This window comes from Musca domestica, unplaced genomic scaffold (genome assembly GCF_030504385.1).
Source record: "Musca domestica strain aabys unplaced genomic scaffold, Musca_domestica.polishedcontigs.V.1.1 31, whole genome shotgun sequence".
NCBI classification, from domain to species: domain Eukaryota; kingdom Metazoa; phylum Arthropoda; class Insecta; order Diptera; family Muscidae; genus Musca; species Musca domestica.
In genome coordinates this window covers 6,516,183-6,542,650 of record NW_026712309.1, presented here as the reverse complement: position 1 = coordinate 6,542,650, position 26,468 = coordinate 6,516,183, and the positions used below count along the sequence as shown (strand labels likewise).

The following is a 26,468-nucleotide window of genomic DNA, read 5'->3' as shown; positions in this document are numbered from 1 at the left end:
TTGTTGGTGTTGCTTTGCAAAAAAAAAAACAACAACATTAACAAGAAAAAATTAAATTAAATACTATAAACCCCTAAGTGATGATGTGATATGATGCGATGCGATACCATGTACTCTGCTCTGCTCTGCTGCCATGCCCTTGCGATGCGATCCGTTGAGATACTCTTACATTTCATCTCATATAACACAACATAAGGACATTTGTACTGACTGCAATAAGTATGTATGTATGTATGTATGCGTGTGTATATGAGTTAGTGTAATTGTGTATGTGTATGTAGCCAGTGATTGTATAGCTGAATGAGAATCTGTGCGTTTTGGGAAAGTTTTTCAAGTCATTTTTTTTTCTTGTTCATCTTTTCAGGGCAAATTACACTTCACATGTAAAATATCCTCTTCAACAGACACCAACAAACATATACACACATGCGAACATACACACTGAAATACTTTAATACCTGTGAAGTGTGAACAAAATTTAATAGTTTGCAATTTGTTTTAAAAACTTTAATTTTGTATGCCTGTTGTGTAAATAACAATGACGGCAGTTGAGAAGCCTTTTGAACAAGTTTGTTTGTTTGTTGTTGTTGCTGCTTTAAAGATTTTGGAAGCTGACTGGTCTTTTCGTTGTTTTTTTTTTTTTTTTTTTTTGACAAAAATTGATTCTTTGCCTTGTGAAATTATTTATTAAATTGTTACCAGTGGTAGTAAAAGGCCATAGTTTATTGGATCCATTAAAATAATTAAAGTAAATATGGCCAATTAAATGATGGTGAAAACAAAACAATCAATGAACAAGGAATATGGTGGGGGGGGGAGCAATGCAGGCGCAGCAGATGATGATTACTGTGCCACTATCATTTGCATGATGTATATATGTGTGACCGTAAGACCGACCGACCAACCGGCCGGCCAACCAACAATTGCTTAATGGAGCGTTTTGCGCGTGCATGGCATTATTTAAGTATTTATTAAAGAAAAAACGAATGTACCGTTAAATGATGGTCAATAATAACAGAGAGCCCACTGCTGTTGCTGATGATGATCGGTCAGAGTGACTGACTGTGGCACAATGTGCATTTTCTTTTGTTGTTTCTTTTCTCGATGTTTTTGCTCATTAAGCAGTGTATATTTATTCACGCATTGAATGCAGCAGCACCGAACCCATTCGAGCCAAATAAACATTAAGCCAGAGTAACATTTCCAAGCAAGCGACTGAAACGACCAGCCGACAAACAAACGCTTTGTAACAATCATGTCTCGTAATGATGCTGTGTTGCGGTTGATGTTGGCGTCGCTTATGCTGGACTCTAAATACCAGCCACACACAATAGCATGCGGTATTGGAATTGGTAATAAAGAGATGTTCCCAATATCTCAGTGTCAATCATTGCAAATATTTTTTGTTTAGTTAATATGGGAGGAGAAGCTATTATTCAATATTTAATATTTTCAAAGTTGGTTGTTTTTTGAGACCAAATGAAACGTTTTCACAAACATTTTGTTTGGAAAAAAATTGGTTTTAAGATGTAAATATGTCAATAATTGGTTTAATATTGATTCGGAATCTAATAAACATTTGAAATACTATTTTTTTCTGGACAACAGAATCGCCTGTTAATTTATCTCATAATTGAGAACTTGATATTGGAGTTACCTGTGTGTGTTGACCATGGATGAAGACGAAGGTTTGAGCATTTACCGAGTGTGTCGGAATCCGCTATTCCTCATATAAGCAAAAATTTCCAAGACGGAGAAATTAAGAACAACATTCCCAACGCCAAGCGTAGGTGGGGTTTTTTATTCTAAGAAAATTTGTAATAACAAATATGTTCTTAAGACTTTTGTATTTTTTATAAGAGATGGTATTATATAATTATGTAAAACAAGAATAGCCTCTCAAGTCATGCTATAACATTATGTGAAAATTTAAAAATTCCTCAAAAATGTATACCCAAGTGATTTGTAAAATATATATGAGAATTATATACAACCAACACATATTTCCTCTTTATGTTGCTCATTCACGACTTAAGAGCTAAAGCCAACCAATGAAAACCAAAACAAATCACAAAGCTTTGCTGATGATTTGAGAAAGAAAGAGAGAGAGAGAAATTAGCCTACAGAATGACATTCAAAGACCTTTCGGTCCATTGTAATCAAGTCTAAACATCATACTATAACTTTTGTATATAATCGTTGGTCAATAACATAGTCCAAGTTAATGCATAAGAAAAATCCTTCAGTAGATTGAATATTATGGGTTATTCCTAAAAAGTACAAAGAAAAGGACTTACTTTGCTCATTAACAAGTAATGAATGAAGTCGGCACAGAGTGTGCGTGTCCGTCTACAAAATCGATGGTTGCGACTCGGTGTAGAATATGATGACTTGTAAATATAGATGTAATATTCTACACGGTGGCGCGGTGTGTAGGGTGTTTAACAACTAATCAAAAGATTGCGAGTTCTGTACCGGCAGAGGACAAATTTAATAGTGAAAATAGGAAAATGGAACATTGGTTAAAAGCCAACAAAAAAAATACAAATTTCGGGGCTATATTTCGAAATTTCGGGCACATTTAGAAATAATGGATTAGTAACCTGATTTGTAAGTAGTTATGATTGCTCAAAATGAAAAGGAAATCCCTTTTTAGGTAATGGAAGTTTTTATTGGGATAAGACTTCAAATTAAAGAAATTAAAAAGATTTTGTAGACTCTCCTCAAACTAACTCAATGTTTTAAAATTCTCTCGAAAGAGTGGATTTCATATTTTAATATCCTCCCTCATGGGCTTTGTCCTTTCGTTTGTAACTCCTCGAAATAATCTTGTTATACAGTTTTTAAGAGCAATAAAATTTTAATTTAATTTGTTAATCTATAAGGAAATAATTTATTTAAAATAATTTATATAGATCAGTGCTGAGGCCCCACAGTCCATCTGATAATCGGTGGATTTTTGCACTGTTTTCAACAAAATTGTTGCTTTATGATATTTTAAGATCCTGATGAATAGGTTGCTATTTAGATGTTTGTAATATCCTAGAGAGTAGTCAATATTCTTGCAAATATCCCAGACGTAGTCTTTTCCCTCTTAACGGTAACACCTGCGATTATCCAATCTACTATTTTTTTCGCGATATTATTTACCTTCTGGCGGTCGAATTTAACGCCTTTTTACATGTTTAACTTTACATCATGAAAACCCCCTACTGGCAATATTTAGACTCAACACTGATTTTGAATGCCTCATTCCCTCCAAAAGACTTAAATTTCCATCAATTTGTTCTACAAAGTCCCGACTATATTTCCCAAAAAAAAACTACGCAATAAATAATGGAATTTTCAATTTGTTTGTTTTAAAATACGATTTATTAAAACCACAAAATTCTATATAAAAGGACGATTTATTTACCTTTGCAAACATATGAAATATTATGCCCACACACACAGACGCACTCATACACACACATACATATGTTTACATATGCTGCAAATATATATTTGACTTTTACATTAATTTCCCAGAATAAAGATATTTTTCATGAAATTTACCCCACTTCGCTGGCAAATAATGGTTGAGGGAAAGGAGGGGGAGGGGGAAAGTACACGTCTTGTTAAAAAAAAAAAAAACATTTTTTTGAAATGCTGGTTTTGACTGCCAGCCTGCCGTTGGCCATAAATGTGCCCGAATTTGTTGCGTATTTACAAGGTATTTATTTTGGACATTCATGATTACATATTGTGTAAATGATGTACTTTGTGTGCGTGTGTGTGTGTGTACGTCTATGGCTGTGTGTGCGTATGTTTTCCCTGCTTACAAGGTTTTAGCCTTAGCAAGTTACCTTGGCAATGATGATGATGATGACGGTGATGGTAACAATATTAATACTGCGGCATTTTTCGTTTCGACATCACCTTTCCTGCAAAGCAATTACTTTGGCAACCGCAATATCTGAAATATGTTTGATTTCTTAAGGGTGAACATAATGTGTTTATGGAAAAAAGTTAATGCACAGCAAAAAAAAAAAAAAAAACAAGAAATTGCCATAACTTTTGATGGGTACCAGCGAAAAACACAGAATGATGTTGATGTTGATGATGGAGGCTGCAGCAACAAAACTTTTGCCCAAATGAAAATAAACGAAAAGCTGGGAGAAATTTCTTTGCCAAAAAAAAAAAACAACAACAACGAATACATGGAACATGTTAAACTTTTCCTTTTAAGATGTAAATAAATCAAACAAGCAGAAAAGATGTTGTGTTTCTTTTTTTTCGCTGGCTGATGAAACGCAACGCAATCAAATTGTAAACTTTTGCAACCTGCTGTTGCTGCCAGGTTTCATTCGGCGATGCAGGCACATTTACAAGTTCACACTTTGCCAAATGCAAAATGTTGAAGTCGGAAGGCTGCCATGGCGATGAAATCGAAACTTGTACAAACACAAAACACACACACACACTAACACTCACACAGAGCAACTTGTCGGAATTGAAAATTTTACGACGTTTAAGCTTCATTTGCCAAATGTAAATCAAATATCGTATTTCCTGTTTGTTTTTCTTTCGTTTTCTTGCTTTCCACAAGGGCGTTATTTAAAAAAGAAAGAGGGCCCTTGATTTGAGTAAGTGCAAATGTATGTTCTACATACCTACATAAGTATATGAAAGTATGTTAAAATATATTTAAATGTTTTTTCCAAGTTTGTTGTTATTGCAATACTCACTTGGCTAGGGAACACCCATGGAGTTCGTGTGTGTGTTTTTCTGTTTTGTGAATATTTAAAATGTCAACACCTTAAAAACTAAACAACATTTCATTTTTTGGCAATAACGTTTTTTGTTCCGGCCAAGTATTTGTTTTATTGTTTTTTACTTTACTTGTTGTACACAAATTAAAACAAATAAATAAAAATTTCTCTTCTTTTTTGTCCAGTAAGAAATTTTAAAAGAAAACCTTGGAAATTACTTGTCCAAAAGACATAAACGTAATGTAAAGAAATGTATAATATTTTCAATACACAGTAGAGCAAAGGGGAAGAAAATCGGGTTAAGATCCCAAAAAGACTGCTTCATTAAAAAATAATCCATAGGAAGGATTCGTGAATGTTCCAATGCTGACATTTTTGCAAACAGATAGTTTCAAAGTAAAATTTCGAGGCCCACAAAAACTTTTATATCATTATTAACAGATATCATAAGTACATCTTTTTCAGACGTAATTCGAAACATTTTAGTTGTAATTCGATACATTTTAATTGTAATTCCATTTGTGATTCGTGAAATTTTAATTGAAATTCGAGAATTCCATTTATAATTCGAAACATTTCAATCGTAATTCAAAAATTCAATTTGTAATTTGTAAAATTCCATTTAAAATTCGAAGTATTTCATTTTTGTTCGAATGTTTCTATTTTTATTTGAATCATTCTAATTGAGGGCGTTCTTACTTGTAATTTTTATTTCGAATAATATCATTTCAAATTCGAAATTCTCTCTCTCTCTCTCTCAGAAAATCTAATTAAATTTCAATATTCACCTTACTTGGTAAAAATCTGATATTCTAACTCACATCCACTGAACAGTTATCATACATCGCATTTATCCAAATTTGTAAAAACAAAAAAAAATCTCAACGCACACACACACCGACACATAGACAAATTGTAAAAATTCCACATGAAATCGTATTTGGTAATCCGCTTAGTTTTTTTTTATTAATATTTAAAATATCTTTATTGAGCCATTAAAACGATGCATAAACTGATCATCAATTCGAACAAATACTAGTTTCGTCATTCAAAGAATGCCAGAGGGCTCATAAATATTCAAAAAACGAGATAAATCTGCTACAAATGATTGACGATGACAGTTTGTTTTGTTCAGTTCATAAATATACAAATTTAAATAAAAGATGCAAAATTCTACAAAAATCAACTTTATTTAATTGATTGATGTCTTTGTTTTCTTTAATTTCCCCAAAAAAGAAATTGTCTTCCTCTTTGGAGCTTCAATTGAAAATGACAGTCTCAGGTCGGGGCTCAAGAATTTTCAAAGATGTTCAAATGTCTGTGAAGCCACCAAATTTTTGCAGTGCCATGACCGATCGTTAATATCGTTTTTGTTGTTGTTGCATAAAACAATAAATCTCAAAATGAAGTGGCTGGCATTTTTACCACCACTGGCGCCTCCCTTCTTTTTGGAATCACATAAAAATAACACCCTGCCATGTGGAATACATATGTAATAGCTACATTTTTTCGTACCGAGCTAAAACATGTGTGCAATAATCGCCCACTGTGCAGTGCTACGTTGACTTACAAAATTTCTTGTTTTTCTTTTCTGTCTTTTTTTTAATAGTTATGCACAACAGCAAACAGGAAAAGTCAGTTATTTGGCAAATTTTCACACACAACAACAACAAAAAGCAAAAAGAAATGGCAAAACAGTAACAATACACAAAAATATACTTTTATAAATCGTATTATAAGTTATGTATTGGGGTGTAATGGCAGAAAAGCAGAGCAGCTACGGCAGCATAGTTGCAAAAAATCATAAAGAAAAAACTTCAATAGAATTTAAAAAAGGACCATAAAGTAATGTTTTCTATTCTATGTATTGGCTAGCATAGCAACGTATATCTCTCTCATCCTTTATGTATGAGTGTGTGTGTGTTGGTTTTTTCCGTTTTTTTTTTTTTTTTTTTGTGTTGCTTGGTCTTCCTCAACTCTCTCATAAAATAACCTCAAAATGAAATATCAAACCAAAGACTCCAACCGCAGTGATTGTGTAAATAATAAAATGTAAAGTTTTCTGGCTTTTTTTGTATTTGTTGTTGTTGCTATATCTTTGCTTCTTCTTCGATTTTTTTGCTTCTTTGTTGGTTACATCTTCAGCGGAAGTGAATTTGCAAAAATTCTGGTTTTCTGTGTTCCTTTTCTTTTATGTTGTTTCTTTTGGGCTTACTTCTTTCGCACACAAATACAATCACACACACACACTGTCAGTGACTTTGTGAGATTTTTTTATGTTTTATTAGCCGTTAACACAACAAAAGACTTTCAACAACTAACAACATTATTTAGTTGTGGCAACAGTAACAAAAAAAAGTTGTTTTACATTAGTTTAGTTTCGCAGTTGGCTTTAATGTTAACCAACAACATCTACACCGGATATGAGCACAACCACACATACATACATATGGAAATAGTATACGTAAGTGTGTGTCCCCAAATTATGCATGAGTCTGTAGGTAGGCTTGAGGCATACTTATTTACGTTGGATTTTATGAAACTTAACAACTTGGTTGACACAAGTAGCAGTGCAACAACACCAGCAGAGACTAAAAAAAAGAGACTCTTGCAAATTCTAGATCTAAATTCCTTTTTGCCAGACAGACAGACAGACACACGCCTCCAATGACATACAAATGTATATATGTATGTATTTCAATGTACATATGTATGTGTATAACCAACCAGCCACTAAGTAGTTGGAACTATTCTAGATGCCGCAGGTATATATATTTTTGCAGCCATGTAGCTTATACATAAAGGTTGATAATGTGTCAACAACATTGTTGTAACTTCAGGTCAGTGGAATAATTCTAGTTGTCAACTTTGTTGTTGTGGATTTTGTTTTGGGCTTAAATTCTTAGAGTGGTGTATTAAGTTGGTCCAATGATATATAAACACGAAGTTGAAGGAAAAGTGAAACCTTTTCGATTTTATCTTATCAATTTGTATTATTTTCAAAGAGGGAGGAACTCTGTAATTTTTTTTCTTAATTTTTTTTCAATCCTTATATGTTTTTACGAATATATTTTTAAAGACTTCCTGTTAAAAATAGCGGATTTTTTACAAAAAGTTTTATATCCTCCTGACCAAACATCTTTCAGCTTTTAGAAAATCAAATCCAAGGTTCTCCTTTCCAAAAATCAGGAATTTTAAAATTTTTCAAATATTTTAATATCATATAATCGTAGGGAATTCCTGATATAAATCCCTGAACAAATTACTGGATTACTACAAAGGACTTTTTAGCATAAGAACAATTTTTTTAGGGATAATTTTTTTATAAAAAATACTTTTTCAAGGAATACCAAGCAAAGAAAGAATGAAGATTGTTTTAAAATATTCACGTAGTTTTTTTTTTTTTTTTGTAGTTCTTTGATAATCGATTTCACATATTTTGATCGGATATCTTTGGTATAAACATATGCAACAGCTCATAGGCTGAAAATGTTTACTTTTCTGAAATTTCTTGAATACTTGTCATGGAAAAGCTATTACTTCTAGACTTCATCATTCGTAATAAAACTCCTCTTCCCAGAGGGGATGCCCTTAAAATCTGAAGATAAAATTCAATGCCATAATTGTTTCAATTTCCATTGGAATCAAGACCCTTTAATGCAACCTTGCACACAAATTGTACACAATTTAATTTTCCCCATTTTCTTTTTTGCCTTTTCCCCATCTGCCGCAAACATCTTCACTCACTCACACACACATCGAAAGTATATCATCATCATTATTTTTTCTCTGATTTTCCATTCCACTTATGTGTTATGTTTGTTGACAGATCATATTTCAATATTGCCATCGTGTAAAGGATATTGCATATTTTCCTTTACACATTACATTGATGTAAACACATCCTTTTATGGCCAGGCACAACAAAAAAAAACCAAACAACAACAACAGCACTTCACCCCACCAATAAATAAAATATTAACTTAATAACAGGCGAAAGGATGTATATTGACCTTTCCGCACCTTTACAAATTGGCATCTGATAAAAATGAGTATTGAAAGCTGGCGGACAGAATGTGAGAGGGAATGAGAGAGAGCGAGAGAAAAAATCCAAAACATAATTAAGATAGATGGACTTCACATTTAATTTCTTTATTAGCTGGCTAATTATTTAATTAAACAAAAACCAAAAACGGAGAGAAACAATTAAATTTGAATAATTTATGTTGCTCTCTCTTAAAAACGCAAAAATATATATGTGGCAACAATGGCCATACAAATTCCTTGGGATTCAAGGTAAACCATCATGTGTATGAAGAACAGGATAAAAACAATGCTGATGGTGCTGCTGCTGATGATGATGAAGTTATTGGAAAATCGTATTAAGTTGTTGTTATGACAAACAATGACTGAAAGAAATAAATCTCCATTAAATGTTGGTTTCCCGGTACTGAGGCTTGAACGCAGCAGCAGCAGACGCAGCAACATCAGAAACAGGGAAAGAAAAAAGGGGTCATTTAATATCCTGTAAATATAGTCGTAGCTAATTATGTCTCTCAAGAGGATGAGAGCAAAGATAAACAGGCTCTCACATGCTGTATGGCTAAGGTCAGATTACATATGTACATGGTTAGGGCAACACATGTAACATATGTGTCTATAGATAGGTTGGACACAGGAATAACAACAACAGCAGCAACAACAAAAAAACGTTATTTCTCATGAACGCCAACAACAATAACAACATGTGTATAAAACAGCCTGACCAACATTAATGAATCTCAATCTGGTGTATCCATCTGTGTTGGGTTGATGTTTTTTTGCCGTTTCTGCTGGAGAGGCTGGCAGCCCTTATATCCATCAGTGTAAGGAAAATGACTTGAATAAATAAATGCTGATGTGATAACAGCAAAAAAAAAATGATACAACAACAAAAACAACACAAATTGACATAAAGAAAAAAGGCAAGAAAATCGACATTAATTAAAGAATTTTTATCTTCGAGGTGTGTTTTGCGTATAAAAATAGCAACACCATGGAGTTGTTGCTGGCTTACGGGCCGGCCAGCGCCTATGCCGAGGCGGACAAATGGCAAATGGATAGATTGGACAACAGCTAGGTATATACAAATATATGTATATACTTGTGTGGTTTATTGCTTGCATTTTTAGTGTAAATATATATACACACAGAAATATGTGAGTATGTAAATGTGTATACATATGTGGCATTTTATTTCTTCTACTCTTTCTTGCGAGCTTGCTACTTGCCACAGTGAGAAGTGGCAAGGAAGCCAGGCAGGCAGGCAAGTGAGTGACTGACATGCAACTTAATTACTACTTAGCCAAACAAATAGTGTCGCAATGTCGGCGTTGTTAATGTGCGTACCAAGACATCGGCCAAGTCGGCTGGCTTCCAACCACAAGTCATGCTATATTCCAAGCTAAGGAGATTAATGCAAAGGGGCTGCGACAGGGAGCCACATTCCTCCCTGCTCGTATTGGTAATAAAAAACGCTCAAATGCTAATCCAATAATTAACTCTAGCCTTGCCGGTAATTTCGCAAAGTGTAACCACATCTAAGGAGAGGTAGAATAAGAAGACAATAAAAACTGGAACAAGTGAATGTTGCTCTTAATTGTGGCTAGGATGTATTAGATCAAGTTGCGGGGCAATGACATAAAAGAGGGGATTTTCGCGTGCTAGGAAGAAAGGAAGGGTGAGGTATTAAGAGTAATTTTTATGAGCCGGGATAAAGGATAAATGATGAAATTATATTGGTTAACATTTGCATCGCCTCTTTGCTTTATTTTTAGAACGCTTTGCTGTTAAAACGTTGGGTGTCATAAAAAGACTTCTCTCCAACAAACTACTTTTATAAGGACGAAGCAGTTATTTCTTGCTGCGATTTTATTTTAACCTTTGTTCACAACACAAAGTCGACAGATATATATGGCTTATATAACCCATTACAAAGTAATGTTAACAACATCAGCTAACCTGCCATGTCACCTTGTACAGGGTGAGATGAAAAAACTGCAACCAATTTCAGACTGCTGTCATTTCAAAGCCACTCGTCCAACAGCTGTTAAAATTATTCTAGTGACAGCTCATTATATTGTTTACAAGTGTACAAAAGCACTTTGGTGAGAATTTTCCAGAAAAAAAGTTAATCGTGATGGAATTCAAGCGTGACAGTGTGATTTCTTTCTATTTGGCTGGAAAACCACAAGTGGCTATCGTTAGATGACTCCATCATTTAAATGTGAATAAATATTTTGTGTCTCGACCATCGCTCGTTACCGTGGTACTGGTAGCATAGACCGACGCCAAGGAAGTAGCCGAAAAGTGGCTCGTGAGCTGAACATATCGCAATATTCCATTCGACAAATATTAAAGAATGAGTTTGGGGTAAAGCCATTGAAATTCCATAAAGTGCAAGAACTTACAGCGCCACAGAAAGAAAATGGACTCAAAAGAGCTAAAGAGTTGCTTCGCTTGGCCGAAAGTGGTGTACTGCCGAATTTGGTTTTTTCCGGTGAAAAAACATTCGTTTTCCAGCAGTTTTTAAACAAACAAAATGATCTATTTACTTTCCAAAGAGGTCAGATGAAAACGTGCACCTTCGTTTGGCCACCAGAACTCAGGCGCCGGCCATGTGGGCCGCCATAAAAGCCGATGGTCCCTTTCCGCTTGTATTAATCAACCATGGCATCAGAATAAATGTCCAATATTATCGCGAAAATATTCGGGAGGGACTCAGCATCATTCAGGACTCAGCACCATCGCACTCAGCACGCGCCACCCAAGAATGGTTACACAATGAGATTCCTTGTTTCATTTTCAGCGCACAATGGCCACCAAAATCTCCGGATACCCATCCGTTGGACTATTGTATCTGGAGTATTTTGGAAAGCAAGGTTGGCACTAAAAAATACCAAATAGTCGATTACCTCAAGCAAGCGCTTCGCCGGGAATGGGCCAAAATACCGCAGAGCAACATAAGGGCAGCATGTAACGGTTTCATTGACAGTTTTAAGGTCACAATTCGTGTCAAAGGTGACCAATTCTGACAAATCTAAACTTTTTCTAAAACTATTTCCGACATTGTTTGCTTTCATTCAATAAAATTAAAAAAAATTTAAAAATTATGGCGTTTGACTTTGTTGCATTTTTTTATCTCACCCTGTATACCAGACTTAGGTTATATACGAAGACGTGAACCTGCATACGATTTTTTAGGGATAGGCTGTTGTAATCAATGCAAACTTCGAATATGAAATTTCGAGAACAATTAGAGTGAATTATGTCGTTAAACTCATAAAAATACCGAATATCGGGAGGTACTGTTATATGGGCGCTATACGAAAACGTGAACCGACATGACCCATGTACGAATTGTACCTGTCTACTGGCAAAATACTTTTATCCTAATTCGTTCGAAAGACAGACAGACAGACCGACATCAATAACTCGTCTTAGAATTTTATGCTTATCCAGAATATATATACCTTCTAGGGTCTATTATAAATATTTCAAAGTGTTACAAGCTACTAACTGACAAAGCTGAAGGATAGAGTGTATAATAATTTTCAGAAAAGTCCAAAAAATGCTTTTTATTGTTTTTCCCCTTTTTAAGAATTGAAATTTTGAACTATCCAATTCAACTCCGATTATGACACCATTTATCACTTCCCATGCTCCCTGCCCACCTTTGATTGATATGTGTTCCATCATTTAATGAATTTTGACAAAAATCTCATAAAATTTCATAATCCACTTAAGTTTGGGAAAAAACAAAAAACACCATGCCATTGTCCGCATTTAATTCATTGCCATCAATATTGATTGACTTCAGTGCTCCGTGTGTGTGTGTCCGACAGGCTTTTAAACTAGGATAATCTCTTAACTATGGCCAACACTTAATTTCTATACAAACTTTTCGTACTCAATATTAGGGCAATTTATTTAAAAAAATAGCTATCATTCACCTGTAACAACTAAGCCTGTGATAATTTAGGGCTAAAGCTAATGAAGAGACACATTTTTGGACAAAGCCAACAAAGGTTGTTTTTGTTGTTGTTCTCCGAAACTACATATGGACATTCATACATAAATTGCAACTACATATTGTGTCAGTTCGTTGTTTTGTGAGTATGTGTGTGTGTGTTTGTGTCTATTTGAGTGTTTTTTGTTTTTGGCTGACATATTTAATGGTTCATTGAATTTGAAACACCTTTGTAACGGTCATTGCTATTCAATTCTTTAGAAGCGGTCTGTTCTGCCCGTTTTGTGTGCGAATTTTCAGTTCAATTAACATGGAAATCGATAAATCATTAATTAACAAATGATACGAATTCAAAAGTGGATATCGAATAGCCATACCAAAATACCCCCCCCCCCCCCCTAACATAACTGTCTCAAAGTTTGACTTTATGGCACCATTGTAAGGTTTTTTTCTTTTTTTTTCTTTTTTGAAAAACCTCCACACAAAAACTCGAAAATTAGAGGAACCACACACAAAAAAAACGACAAACAAACAAAGAACAACTTTAAAACTTTAGTAAAGTTATAAAGTTCTCAGCATGATAAACACCCGATAAAGGTTAACAGGTTTTTGTTATTTTGTAATTTAAATATGGTCATTGTTGTTGTTGTGTTTTCTGTTGTGATGCTGGTTGTGGTTCGAATTGAATTGAATTTAATATTCTGAAGAAAACCGAAGCAAACAAAAAACTGCAACACTCATAGAACTGGGTAAATTTTCATTAGTGCCACCATGTCTGACAGTTAACGATTGGGAGCAATTTATGACTGTGTGTGTGTGTTTGTGTGGGGCGAAGGGGTTTTTTGAATATCGATTCGAATGCCAAGTAGCCAAGTCGATCAAAATGGCTTGCCGATAATAGAAATACGTTTTTATGAGAGATTACAATCTACGCCAACGTTCAAACGTTGAACTAGAATCGCAAGTCGTCATAAAAACGACGAAAGCAAAAAATGTCCAAACACCCAATGGCCAAAAGACCTGAATTAGTTGCCTGCCTGGGCGTTAAACTGTGACAAAGTATCAGCCTCAAATGGAGCTACACGTGTTTTGTTCTTGCTTTTCCAGTGGCCGGTAAAAAGGCAGAGGATGAAGTGTACGGAGAACGGAGAACGGGTAATGACTAACCAACCCGCGTCTAATGAGAGCAAAAACACACACACACACACAAAAAAAATACAAGCGACCATAAAAAGTATGTATATACATTATAAATTATTTAATTAGTGTTCGCATTTATAATTTATGCTTAAAATCGTATTTCATTTTCATAAATAATAAGCATAAAATTACGTTTCAGCACATTAACAAAACAGTCAGACAGACAACGCCAGCACCCAACAGCCGGGCAAATCGGGCCCCAACCAATGCCACCAGCAAATTAATGTAACCGCCACAAAGTAAAACACCAAAAGACCCAGTTGAATATCAAGGACTTGGGAATCGTTGCGACTCCCAATAATTCTACGAAACCATAATTGCTGCCGCCTTCCATTTCTTAAGTTCCACACATATTCTGGCAAGTTTATGGCTTTTGATGGGCCAACCAGACAATCGCTTCTTTTTCACGTTTCTTTTCATGGTATTTAAATGTAGAGACATGGCTTATCACAGGTTGACACACAACATAATGTCGCAGTTTATTTTAAAACAACAACAACAGCAAGTAATCAAACTTCAAACTAAAGTCAGCATTCCAAACTTATATTTGTCATCATGTCAGGTAGGCAAATAAATGGTTGGGCTTGTAGGCATATCTTATTTAAATTGGAGTAGGAAGTAAACAAAGAGATTTTTTATTGTTTCAACTCAGAGGTATACAATGTTTCATAACAAATATGGATTTTCGTTGTAAACTATTTTTTTGAGCAGCTTCATTTCTTAAATGCATCAGCGCATCTCAAAATTTAAAATATTTAGATTTTGATATAAAAAGTAACGTCTTATCGTAACTCTTATCTTATCTTAATAAGAGACTATGAATTGGGTCAAAAATATCATAAGGGAAATGCATCAGGCAAGGTTTTTGACATGTGATGTGGAAAGGTAGGGAAATGTGATGTGGACCCTAAGGTACTTACAGGGAAATCTAATTGAAGTAAAATATTTGAATAGAAGCAAACAAATGTCAGATAAGCTATTGTGTAGTCCACAGACTGTTCTACTTGAGGGGATTCTAGTCATCCCATTTTGAGATTACATAGCGAAGGCATTTTTTAAAAAAGGAGATTTTGAGAGGAAATTAAATTGTAATTTCATGAGTAATACATTTTTCATAGCTTTCAATTTTTGACATTTTCACAATTTTTTCCAGAGTCCCGTTCTCTTACTCAAAAATTTAAAAAAAATTTAGATTTTGAAAGAGCACAAATAAATATGACGTGATCTTCTGCTATGCAAATTTGGCAGAGTATACAGCAGAAACATGATTGCCAGCTTCTTTTTGGCTGATATGGCGATTTTGAAGGTTTGCGACACAATTTTATTTTTTTTCCAGTTCTCAACTATTTCTCTCAGATGGAGTTTCACATTTCACTCTTATCCTTGATTTTCCATTAAAAAGTAAAGAAACTAATTTTCTCTCCAAAATGGCAATTTTTAGTGGAAATGGAATAGTTATTTCATGGGTAACATATTTTTCAAAGCCTTCAACTTTTCCCATTTGACAACTTTTTACCAGAAATCTGAATTCAAACGTGTTCCACTTTAAACTACAAATACCGGTAAGGCCGTTTGAATAATACTGTTAAAATAGTTAAAAAAACCATAAAATGAATGAGGCCGTTATATGGGGGCCATACCAAAACCGAAACTTCAATAGACAATTTTATACTTCAAGGAATGGAATCTACCAAATCTTTTTAAATGCCAAGTTTGAAAAAATTTCGTCGGTAAATGTGACTAGGAATATCAAAATACCGAATATCGGTGGGTATCGTTTTATATGTTCTATAGGAATACGTAGACCTAACTATTCAATGTTCTGCCACGGGAGCTAGAATCCATTACGAACTACAAATACCAACTTCTGGACAAATCCGTGGAAAAATGTCGTAAAAATCATCAAAACACCGAATATCGGGAGATACCGTTATATGGCGGCTATACCAAAACGTGGACCTACATATATACTTGTTCCGCCATCGATGCTAGAACCCATAATAACCTACAAATACCAATTTTTAGGCAAATCCGTGGAAAAATGTCATAAAAATCATCAAAACACCGTTATATGGCGGCTATACCAAAACGTGGACCGACATATCTCATTTTCAATACCAACCATCCTAGACGGAATGCAAATTTTCCTGCCAAATTTTGTGGCTATATCGTGATTCCAACAGACAGGTAGACGGACTTAGAATTTTATGCTGATCATGAATATATATATTTTAGGGTTTGCAACGAAAATTTAGGACTATACCTTAATTAGTCTATGCTGGCCTGTGCTAAATCCCGCTAAACAGTTCCATGTTTTTTGAGTAAGTATTTCTCTTCACGAAACAGATATCTCATGATCATCTAATATTCTCAACCAATTTTGCAATTATTTCAAAATTTAAAAAATATGTACATGGGCAAATTTTCAAAAATGATACAATTCCAACTCAGCTTAACAAAATTTCATACCGATTTGAAACTTTCAACAACAAACGCCTCATTATTGTTATACAATTTTCCAAATACATTTATACAAAATTGTCCAACACTCGTCTATTTGAAAATGTTAAGCTGTCAAATAAAAACACGCCTAATGTTTTGCAGCAATTGTCAATATAAACAATTGGGACGGCAGCAGCAGCAACAACAACAACCAGAACGAGCAGAGTTTAGCATCCAAAGCCCAGAATATTTATGTATGCCATTAAATTAGGTGAATACCATCATCGTCATTGGAAACATACCAGGCATACTTACATTCCAACATACCTACACACATATGTATATGTGTGTTTGTGTTTGTATGTATCTCTGTACTTATTTTATTAGATAAATCAAAGCCAATGACATTTTCAGAAAACTATTTTGAAACACAAACACATACATACCCAGCCAGATTTTGTAGCAAACGTTCCCAACAAACCCAAAAGCTCTGGCAAAGGTTGGTTGTTGTTTTCCTCTTCCTTTACCCAGTCCACCCATGAATTCAATTCAAGATGCAAAAACTTTAAAACAGGCTATTGCATATTTTCCACACGAGGTGTTTGATTTTAGCACCAGCAAAAGTGCCAAACGCTCTTGTCTCCGTCTCTCTATGACTGGCATCACTAGCTAGTGGTGAGTGCGCCAATAGATTATGATGCTACAACAGCAGCAATGGCCTCCCCAAAAAAAAAAAAAAACTAGTCACCAGACCACCACAAACCAATCAACTGCACCAAAATGTTGAAAATATCCCCCCGCAATGATATTTTTTTTGCTTTTGCTTTTCTGAGAGTTTCTGTTTTTGAACATTTGTTGGAGTTGGGTTTTTGGCGTTTTCGTCTTTTCGGCTACAGCGACTGGCACCAAACAACAACAGCCCCTCCTCCCAGCGCCAGCAAAACTCAACGAAAAAAAAAAAGAAAAACAGCATCGCATGACATAACTTTGCCAATTGCATTTTATTGCCAATAATAATGTATAGACAAACGACAGCAAAAACAAAAACAACAACACCAACAGCAAAAGTAGCAAACAAAACTACAACCAGATGAAAGCATAAAACTGAACTCGATAAATGCTGTTTGCTGACTTCTTGCTGTTTCTCAGTGCTGTCATACAACGAAGGCGAAAAAAAACCAAAAAAAGAAAAAAAATTGGTTACCAAGCTCTCCCGTACGAAACACAGCAGCTATAAACAACAACAGCAACAACAACGTCCATTTGATAGACCATAATTATGCACTGTGGGAGATTCCGTTTGAAAATCAACAACATCATCATCAAAAACAACAGCAGCAACAACAAATAGAACAACAACAACTTCGGCTGTCATCGACCACAAACGTCTTTATTTGCTTGGCCAGTCCAAAGTATTTCCATTCAAGTGCTCATATCAAAATCAACCCCTCCCCTACCCCTTCCTCCAAATGGAGATCAAAGCATATCGTTCCAGTTGTGCTATGATATTCTCCGCTCCTGCACACGTAGAGATAGCTTCTTTAATTTATAAAAATTAAACAATTTTGTTGTTGAGCTAATATTTCGAAAATAAAGGGGAGGGGGGGGGAGAAATATGGAGGAAAATGGTACAAAGGAAAAGGAAAAAACAACGACACCAATAATGTCCATAGATCCCCCAGCGTGTGTTTTAATTAGAATGTTTGTGAAAATGATACAGTTGTCGAAAAGACAAGGGACACTTGTAACCCTGCAACAAATTGGCAGCCACAAAAGCGGAATAGCTCGTTGGAAGGTAGTTACATTCAAAATAATGGATTAATTTCCAAAAAAAAACTGAATGAAACGTGTAAAAAACAGCTAAGTTCGGCCAGGCCGAACTTTTAATGCCCTTCACAATTTGGAAGGAACTTGAAAAATTTCAACAAATCCTGAAAAATACGAAAACGCGAATCTGCATAAGTAATTTTTGTCATAGGCTGTAGTACCCATTAAAATATTCAAAAACGAAATTTCGAACACTCTTTACTCTGATCCAGGGTCTATCATGAATATTTCAAGGAGTTACAAACGGAATGACAAAGCTAATACCCCCTCCATAAAATGGTGGAGGGTATAAACACGATGGGCTATCCAGCCTAAAGTAAGCAAAGGTACCACTTTCTTTCATCTTACCAAGTAATGTGTAATAAGTCCCTGATGCCTGAAATCCAGCAAGAAATTACATTTCACATCAGCTGCAACACAGCTGATTTTCCATCAGCTTACAATGGATAATTCTTACTGAGAGCATTTTCGAAGTTTCGGACAATTTTGGTTTGTACATATTATTAAGTACACTCCTATTATTAATAATTATAATACAAATTAATATACCGTTTTAAACCTATACAATATTTAGTCGAACTATTCTATAACGAACTTACTCAGTACGGAGCAACTGCCATTAGGAACGGCCAACCCCATTGAGACTTTGTTATGCCAACCTAAGACCTACCATTAATTGTTATTCGAATACTTGACGAATAATAAAATATTCCATTAATTTTTTAGAACCTTTAAAACCTCTCGCTCTGCCAATATTTACTCCATGTTTTTTTTTTTCATTTTCATCAAAATAACAACAAAAATAAACCACTGAACTTTTTGTATATTTTTAAACATACATATGTCCATATTTGACTTCCAAATATATAAATTTCTGATAGAATATTCTAGTTAACAACTACTTCAAGTTGATAAATAAAACTAAATGGTTTTATAGAAGAGAAGATAGAAAAAAAAACACATTCTTTAAAACTATTCAATTACTTTCAGACTATGAATATATTTCGAGTCAAAACTAACCAGAAAAAAAAAACAATTCAGTGGCATGCATTTGACATAAACAAATATCTGTTAGATCTTTCATCACTCTCAAGGACATTTCAAATCCTTTCGTTACAGGAAAACAAAAACTAAACACACACACACACTTACACATTTGCTTACCCAGGCCAAAAACCCAATATGAATGAGAGTGTCATATGAACAACATGTGTGACATTCACTGAATTATAACGCCCTTCAAGGATTCAGAGAAACACACACAGACGCACACTCACATGGCCTTGCATTTCCCAGATATTTGAAGAATAAGAAGTTAGTTAAAGAAAAATGTCCTGGCAAAGTGTTGACATTGTAAAAATAAACCAAAATCTTGTAAATAAACAACACCACGTCAAGTATTTAGAAAAACAATTTTCTAATTTCAAATTTCTACACGTGCTCAACTAAAGTCAGGGGGCGGAGATGGAGAGAGGGAAGAGAGTATTACCCCGACTGTCAAAAGAAAATTAAAATTGTACAAAAAAATCAAATTAACAATTACCAAAACCAGATTAAAACTTTGCCAAGAAGTTGGTAAATAAATTCGAAAGAGACACCGAAGACGACCCTCCAGGCCTGGCAGGGCATGAGTGATAAAGCCTCAAATAAATAAGTTCCTAAACATTTAAGCCGCACAAGATAACATTTGGAAAATAAAGAATTTCTTTGCAAAATAAGATTTAAATTTGTTTTCTTTTCGATTGTTGTTGTAATTCAGATAAAAAAAAAAAACAAATTAATTGGAAATTTGGTTGAGGTGGAAACTATGATAAGTGGCCCTTTGGAATTTGTCATTACACCCAAAAACAAAATTCCCAACACCAAGGGTTTTAATTGGAAAAACGCCAACCTTATTTAATTTAATTTTATTATAATTTAGGGTTTTTAACTTTTCAATTCTTTTTTGTTTTGTTTTTGGTTTACATTTAAAAACTTTTCCGCCATAAAAATACATTTTTATTTACCTTTGTCATTCACATAGCCCAGGGTGCAAACTTTTTTAAAATGCCAACATTTGATCGGTGGTAATAATAACGGCAGCAGCAACTGCAACAACAACTACAACACATTCCACAACAAAAACAACTGAATTATTAAATACACATAACAGCAAACAGAGGGGAAAAAAGTAAATATTGTGTGGCGAAAAACAACATCAATAGCTGGCAGACAAAGTGCAAAAATATTTCTGTGCATCCAAATGCGAAATGCGGTGGCAGCCACGGCAGCAGCAGAAACAGCATCCAGCCCAATGAGGAGCAGCATGGCAATTGTGTGTTGGTGTGGCAACATCACAGCACTCAAAAGCCGATAATAATGTCATGAACCCTGGTTAGGAGTTTTGCATATTTTTCACTCGGTTTTCTCGTTGTTGTTATTGTTTTTGTCAATGGGTTTTCTCCAACAATCTCATATGTTTTGTTTCGAATGCACACACGTACACACGTACACAAATATGGCAGAAAAATAGCTAAAGAAATACAGCAACCAAAATAGAAAAACAACAACATTTATAGTTTTTACGATTTCCCAGAACCAAAAAGGAAAAACTCTTTCCGCACCACAAAGCTTACCTATCAGAAAATTTGTTAATTTTAATAGAATTAAATTGCTCACGTATGTCAGGCCAACAGCAGAAATCCCCATAAAAACCATATGCGGGGAAAATGGAGCAAAACTAAAAACCGACAGGCAGTCAGTCGAGCATTGTTAAAAATTAATAATTGAAATTATTCGTCTTTTTTTTGGGAAATTACTTTTAGCACAAAAACTACAGGCTATGCACAATGTAAAAAAAGACTAGCTTCAAAACTATTTGTGAAAATTAAAACTGAAGAAAAATTGCATTTGAATTAAATGTCACAGGGAAATGTTTGAAGGTGAGTTTGAATTTGTTAAAAATTTAAATGTTTTAATAGAGGCGTTATGGCTGGACAGGGTGCTACGTTAAGAAAAAAAACTGTGTTTTTTTGAAAATATGGATAATGAAGCGGTACCTCATCATGCCTGAACCTATATTTATACGGGGTCTTTGAGATGAAGCGGCTATCTTGTATTGGAATAGATTAGGGGAGTGGGTATAATCCTTAATACTAGGGTCCATTTGCCAATGTATTTTGAAAACCACGAATGCGCTCTCATCATCAATGAAGAAATAAAGTATTTTACCACAAGTTAATAATTAAATGTTATTTTTTAATTAATTTATTTTTTAATTTATTATTGACTTGTTTTAATGTTTTATTCTTTGTTTTATGTTTATTTATTTTTTGTTTACATATTGTTTTGCTTATTTCAATATTTATATTACTTTATTTATTTATTTATTTTTTGAAGCCTATTTGTATTATGTATTGTTCGAAATCTTAAAATAGCTTTCAAAAACATTAGGGTGGAAAACATAATGTAGGGCCCCCTTTCTAACCTACTTCGAGATTTTAAACCACGAAACTGTACAGATTTACTAGAAAACTATATAAAACAGTAATATTATTTTAGATAGGTAATACTTCATATAGGTAGGTTTTTGACCTCCACATTTTGGCAGAAGATACTGTTATACAGACTACACATTATACTGAACTTTCCACGTTTTTCTAAACGTTCCCATAAGAATTATGAATAATTATTCGAATTAGGACTATATCCCATTGTTAAAAAAAAATCCGGGTTATTTTAATTTAAATTAAAAAAAAGTAAAGGTTGTTACAACTTCTATCAAACGAATCGCTTTTACAAAACTAGCCAAAAGCGTCAATGGTTCCCACCGTTCTGGGGGTACAACAAAGAGACTTAAAGTAATATTTAAAAACCACAATTAAATTTATAATGTTTAATCCTCTTCCTATGCCAACAAAAATAAAAATTCTATGTTTTGGTTCGAACTTGCAACAAAAAATTAGTTCCATATATTTGGCGACCTTTAAAGGGGTTCGAAAAAAATTAAAAAAAATCAATTGCAAAATATTTTTTTTTATGAAATATAAATGTTGTGCAACCGATGAACCCCTTCGTGTATATTTGAGATCGGACTGTGTGTGGTAAAGTCTTCGATTTCAATTTAATTTTTTCATAAAAAACACCTTTTCAAATATTTTTATACCCTCAACCATAAGTTTGTCATTCCGTTTGTGAAACCTCGAAATATACATTTTAATCCCCACAAAGTATGTATATTCTTGATCAGTATAAAATAAATTCTATGTTGATTTAGTTATGCCCGTCTGTTCACCAAATTTTACTCAGATGTATTTTATTGTCTGCAGGACTTGAAAATGGGCCAATTGGTCCAGGTTTAGGTAAAAAAACCCCCTATAACGGTTCAGCAATGGCGGTTTGTGTTTCCAGCATGTAGAACTGTCTACATATGTACATAGGTCCCCATATAACTGTACCTTCAGATATTCCATATTTTGATGACGCTTTTCACAGGAATTATTTCAAATTTGGTATTTGGAGTTCATAATGGATACTACTTCCTATGAAAAAATCAAGTCTGTCCACAAAAAAAATAGTTAATATATGTGCTTTGAAAAATAAGATCAAATCGGAACAACCGGATCGGATCAATTCTTGTACATTTTTTTCAAAGAAAGAATAAAAAACAAAAACTAAATGATCTTCAAAAGGGTTAAAATTATGCTGTGATCCATGGAACAGGTTTTTGGGTTTCTCATAAAAAATATTCGAATATTGGATGTTTGAGTTAATCCCAGTTTTTTTTTTCAATCATACATTCTTATTTATCTTAAATGCGAGTACACGAATGCAGTACACAAATTTGTCGATATCGAATGCAAGAATTTGGACCTTATATCAAATGGTTTAATTTTTCAGCTATTTATTGTTAAATATATATGGGGCAACATTTTCCCCCAAATAAAAGAGCTTTTTAGCGACTATATTGTGGAAATAATTGGGAATTTTGTTTTGCTCACTTTTAACAAAACTCAGCTAAACTCTTGATGACGACAAAAAGCCAGAGAAGCAAACTCAATCCCAAAAAGAAAATATTATTTTTCTGCTTTTTTTAGTTCAAGGCATTTGGGGTTTTGTAAAACCACTACTTATTGCTTTAAAAATGAGATGCCAGTTAATCCACCTTAATCGAAATTGAAGATGAAATGAAGTCGAATTTGACTAGTCAAGATAATTTGAACAAAATCCAAACGGTAAAAAGTTCGTCTTTCAGTTATTTTGATGCTCTAAGCTAGTCAAGTATTGTAACTCCTATTTTATTTCGGTGTTACATACAAACCTCCCCCACCCCCTCTCCTTGGCGGTGTAACAGGTAGCGCACTGCATTTGTTTTTCGATTTACTTCATTTTCATAAAGTTCTATTAAAAACTCATTTTTAAAAATAAATTTAGCGTTTAACGCAAAAAAAAAAACAATTTCTTAGTTGTAAAGACAACAGCTAGACGCTTCTTCTTTTTCTTCTCCGTTAAGCTTTGTAACAACACCTACACACACCGACAACGTGCCAAGACCAACTTCCTTCGAATCATACATTTGCCGCCCATACAAATTGAAAAACTGCTGCTGATGGTGATGATGATGATGACAAAGATGGTGGTGGTGGTGATGGTGCCGCTGACGACCCTCATCGCAAGGCACTGGCTGGCCATCGTCAACGAAAATGGTTTGTTTTACGAAGTACGTTCGTACGTAGTATGTAAAAGGTCATAATTTTATACAAATTAATGCGTTTTTGTTACTTAGACAGAAGTATCCCCTTCTGGTGGCAAAAGGCCCTGAGTTAACCACAATAACGTTGGACGGACAGAGAGGCAGACAGACGGCAGTAGGACAAAAAGTGAGAATAAAGCTTCTGCCGCCTGCTGCTAACGTTGCCAACAAAGAATAATGACAATATAATGGCTTAAAGAAGCAGTAGCAAAAACAACAACAGAAACAACATGAGAAGGAAACAAATGCCGCATATGCAATGCAGACAAGCGACTTATCAACCAAACAGCCAGCCAGCCAAACAACGAACAAAGTTAGGACTCAAGGGGAGCAACAAGCGAAGGCAGGAAGGTGTCATTTGTCTGGCCTGTCTGCTCAAAATATCAACACAATGCAACAATGGGCACCGGGTTTAAGCAGCAGCAGCAGCAGGAGGAGAGCTAGCCAGCAATTTGAGCTTTGGCAATACTCTGTTGACTTGAATTTCATCTGTTAGTCCGTCTGTCCGTCTGTCTGTCCATCTGCTCGTTTGTCTGCATGTGGAGTTGATACAAGTTATGTTATGACTTACCCGCTAGCAACGTAAATGTCAAAGTTATCCGAAAATGTGTTAACGGCAGATGCATCTTGTGGCATTAAATGTTGCAAGCTGCTGCTGTGGCAAACAAACTGAATGTCTTTCTTAGTTCAAGCACCAGGCAACAACGACGACGACGACAGCAACTGAAGGAGATCAAGTTTTTTTGTTCGTATTTTTTTGTGGGTTCAATTATGTCTCCCTTTTTTCTCCTCTGCTAAGGATTTTCTGGTGAAAAACAAGTTTATTCCTTAAATGGCTAGAACGACCATATTGTTGTTTTTGTTGTGGTAAATTCACTTTCAATTGTATTGGAGAGGTTCCATATATATTTTTTTGTTATTGGATTGATTGCAGGAAAAATTAGAGCACTTTTATTTATTTTTTGAAATTTTTCTTTTGTCACAAAAAACTAATGTTGTTTGTCTTTTCAATTCACTGGCTTGCCATGGAGTGCTAACGCCAACGTATTTTTTTTCTTTTCGAATATTTACTTAATTATTCGTTTTGAATTCACGTCGATTTTGTTCATTCATTCATAAAATTCATTCATCGATTCATTGATTTGTTTTGTCGTTCGCTTTTTGTTTTGTTTTTGGCTTTCGTTAGCATTATCATATCATCACACCAATTATTATGTTTTATTATTCTTCTTCAAAGTTAAAAAAAAATCTTTTTTTTTTTCAATCCACACACAACTGGGCTCTTAGGGCCATTACGAGCGGGCTTTTAACCCACGTAAATACGCACGAACACAAAGCCAGGCCATTAATTCCGGCCTTTCAATATTTAAAAATGTTAGAGTTTAGCACTTGTTACCAAATCACACACAAAACCGGTCGATTGGTGTAACAGTCAATTCAAGTCACTGGCAACAAAACAAACAGACTATCGAATTGAAATCGCTTTGGTGGTGTTTTCACAAAAACCCACTCTTTTGGAAAATCGAAAATAAGCAGAACAGATCTACTATCTATCTCAGCGGTGCGCTTCTATGCCAAAGGCCAACATAGCCAGTTCGAAGTTAAAACTCAACTGATGGGATTGAAGTTTGTGACGACACAGAGCCGCAGTCGCAGCCGGAGTTTGTTAGCACACACAAGCAACCAACTCACACACACCCGAACGCAACTTCAGGTTCCCTCTGCTCTGCTTCGCTTCAATGTTTTTGTTTTCCACCACAAGCCAATGATGGATGGATGGGAGTTTGGTTCTTGGTCCGGTGTGTTAAGAACGCGAGACGACTACGACGACAATCCGTTGAATGTGTGTTAAACGTTCGAGATGTATTTAACGTTTGATGCCTTCTACCAGAAACAAACCAACGAACCTCTTGCTTGGCATTCATCATTGGGCAGTAATGTTTATTTGTTGCATGTTGTGTTTATGTTGTGTGGTGCATGTGTTGCACGGCCACTCATACACACAAGTGTATGACGGACTAACAGGTAATGTATCTCGAAGATACACATTTATTTATTGCCTTGGGTTCGGATTGATGGTGTGTTTCATACTTACTTGCTAGAGGGTATACCAACATCATGTTCGAAATGTGAGTTCGAAGCTTAAAGGTTCGAAAGCAACTGCAACGTCATACCATAGTCAAATAACTAAATATTAACAAAGAAATTCTTGTTTTTAAGACAGCCGTTGAACTAAATGTCATTTTTGACTTATTACGCTTGGTTTGATGGCAAACAGCAACAGGGTTGATGTTTGTTAATTTCACTAATGATGGTATTTCGTCTTAAATGAATTATTATGGAACAACAAATGGGGCTCAATTATTAAATAATCTGGATATCTAAACATTTTTGTAAACCATTTCTGAAAATAAATATTTTTTAAGAAAAATTTAATATACAAAGGTATTGGCGCTCAATACTGAGATATGTTCTTTATTTTTATTTTTCAAAAGAGACTGTATTGTTG

At 34.6% G+C, this 26,468-nt stretch overlaps 1 protein-coding gene across 3 annotated transcripts in view; it reads right to left on the bottom strand.

Annotated features, from left to right (window-relative positions):
- Nucleotides 1-25,837, bottom strand: part of LOC101897340 (nephrin) — a 58,051-nt gene extending 32,214 nt beyond the window's left edge. For all 3 annotated transcript variants that reach the window (XM_011293249.2, XM_011293248.2, XM_011293250.2), the window contains exon 1: nt 24,531-25,837. In XM_011293249.2, coding sequence (XP_011291551.1) covers nt 24,531-24,585 — 55 coding nt within the window. In that variant the 5' untranslated portion in view covers nt 24,586-25,837. The remainder of the gene's footprint in view (nt 1-24,530) is intronic.
- Between the last annotated feature and the right edge of the window lie 631 nt (nt 25,838-26,468).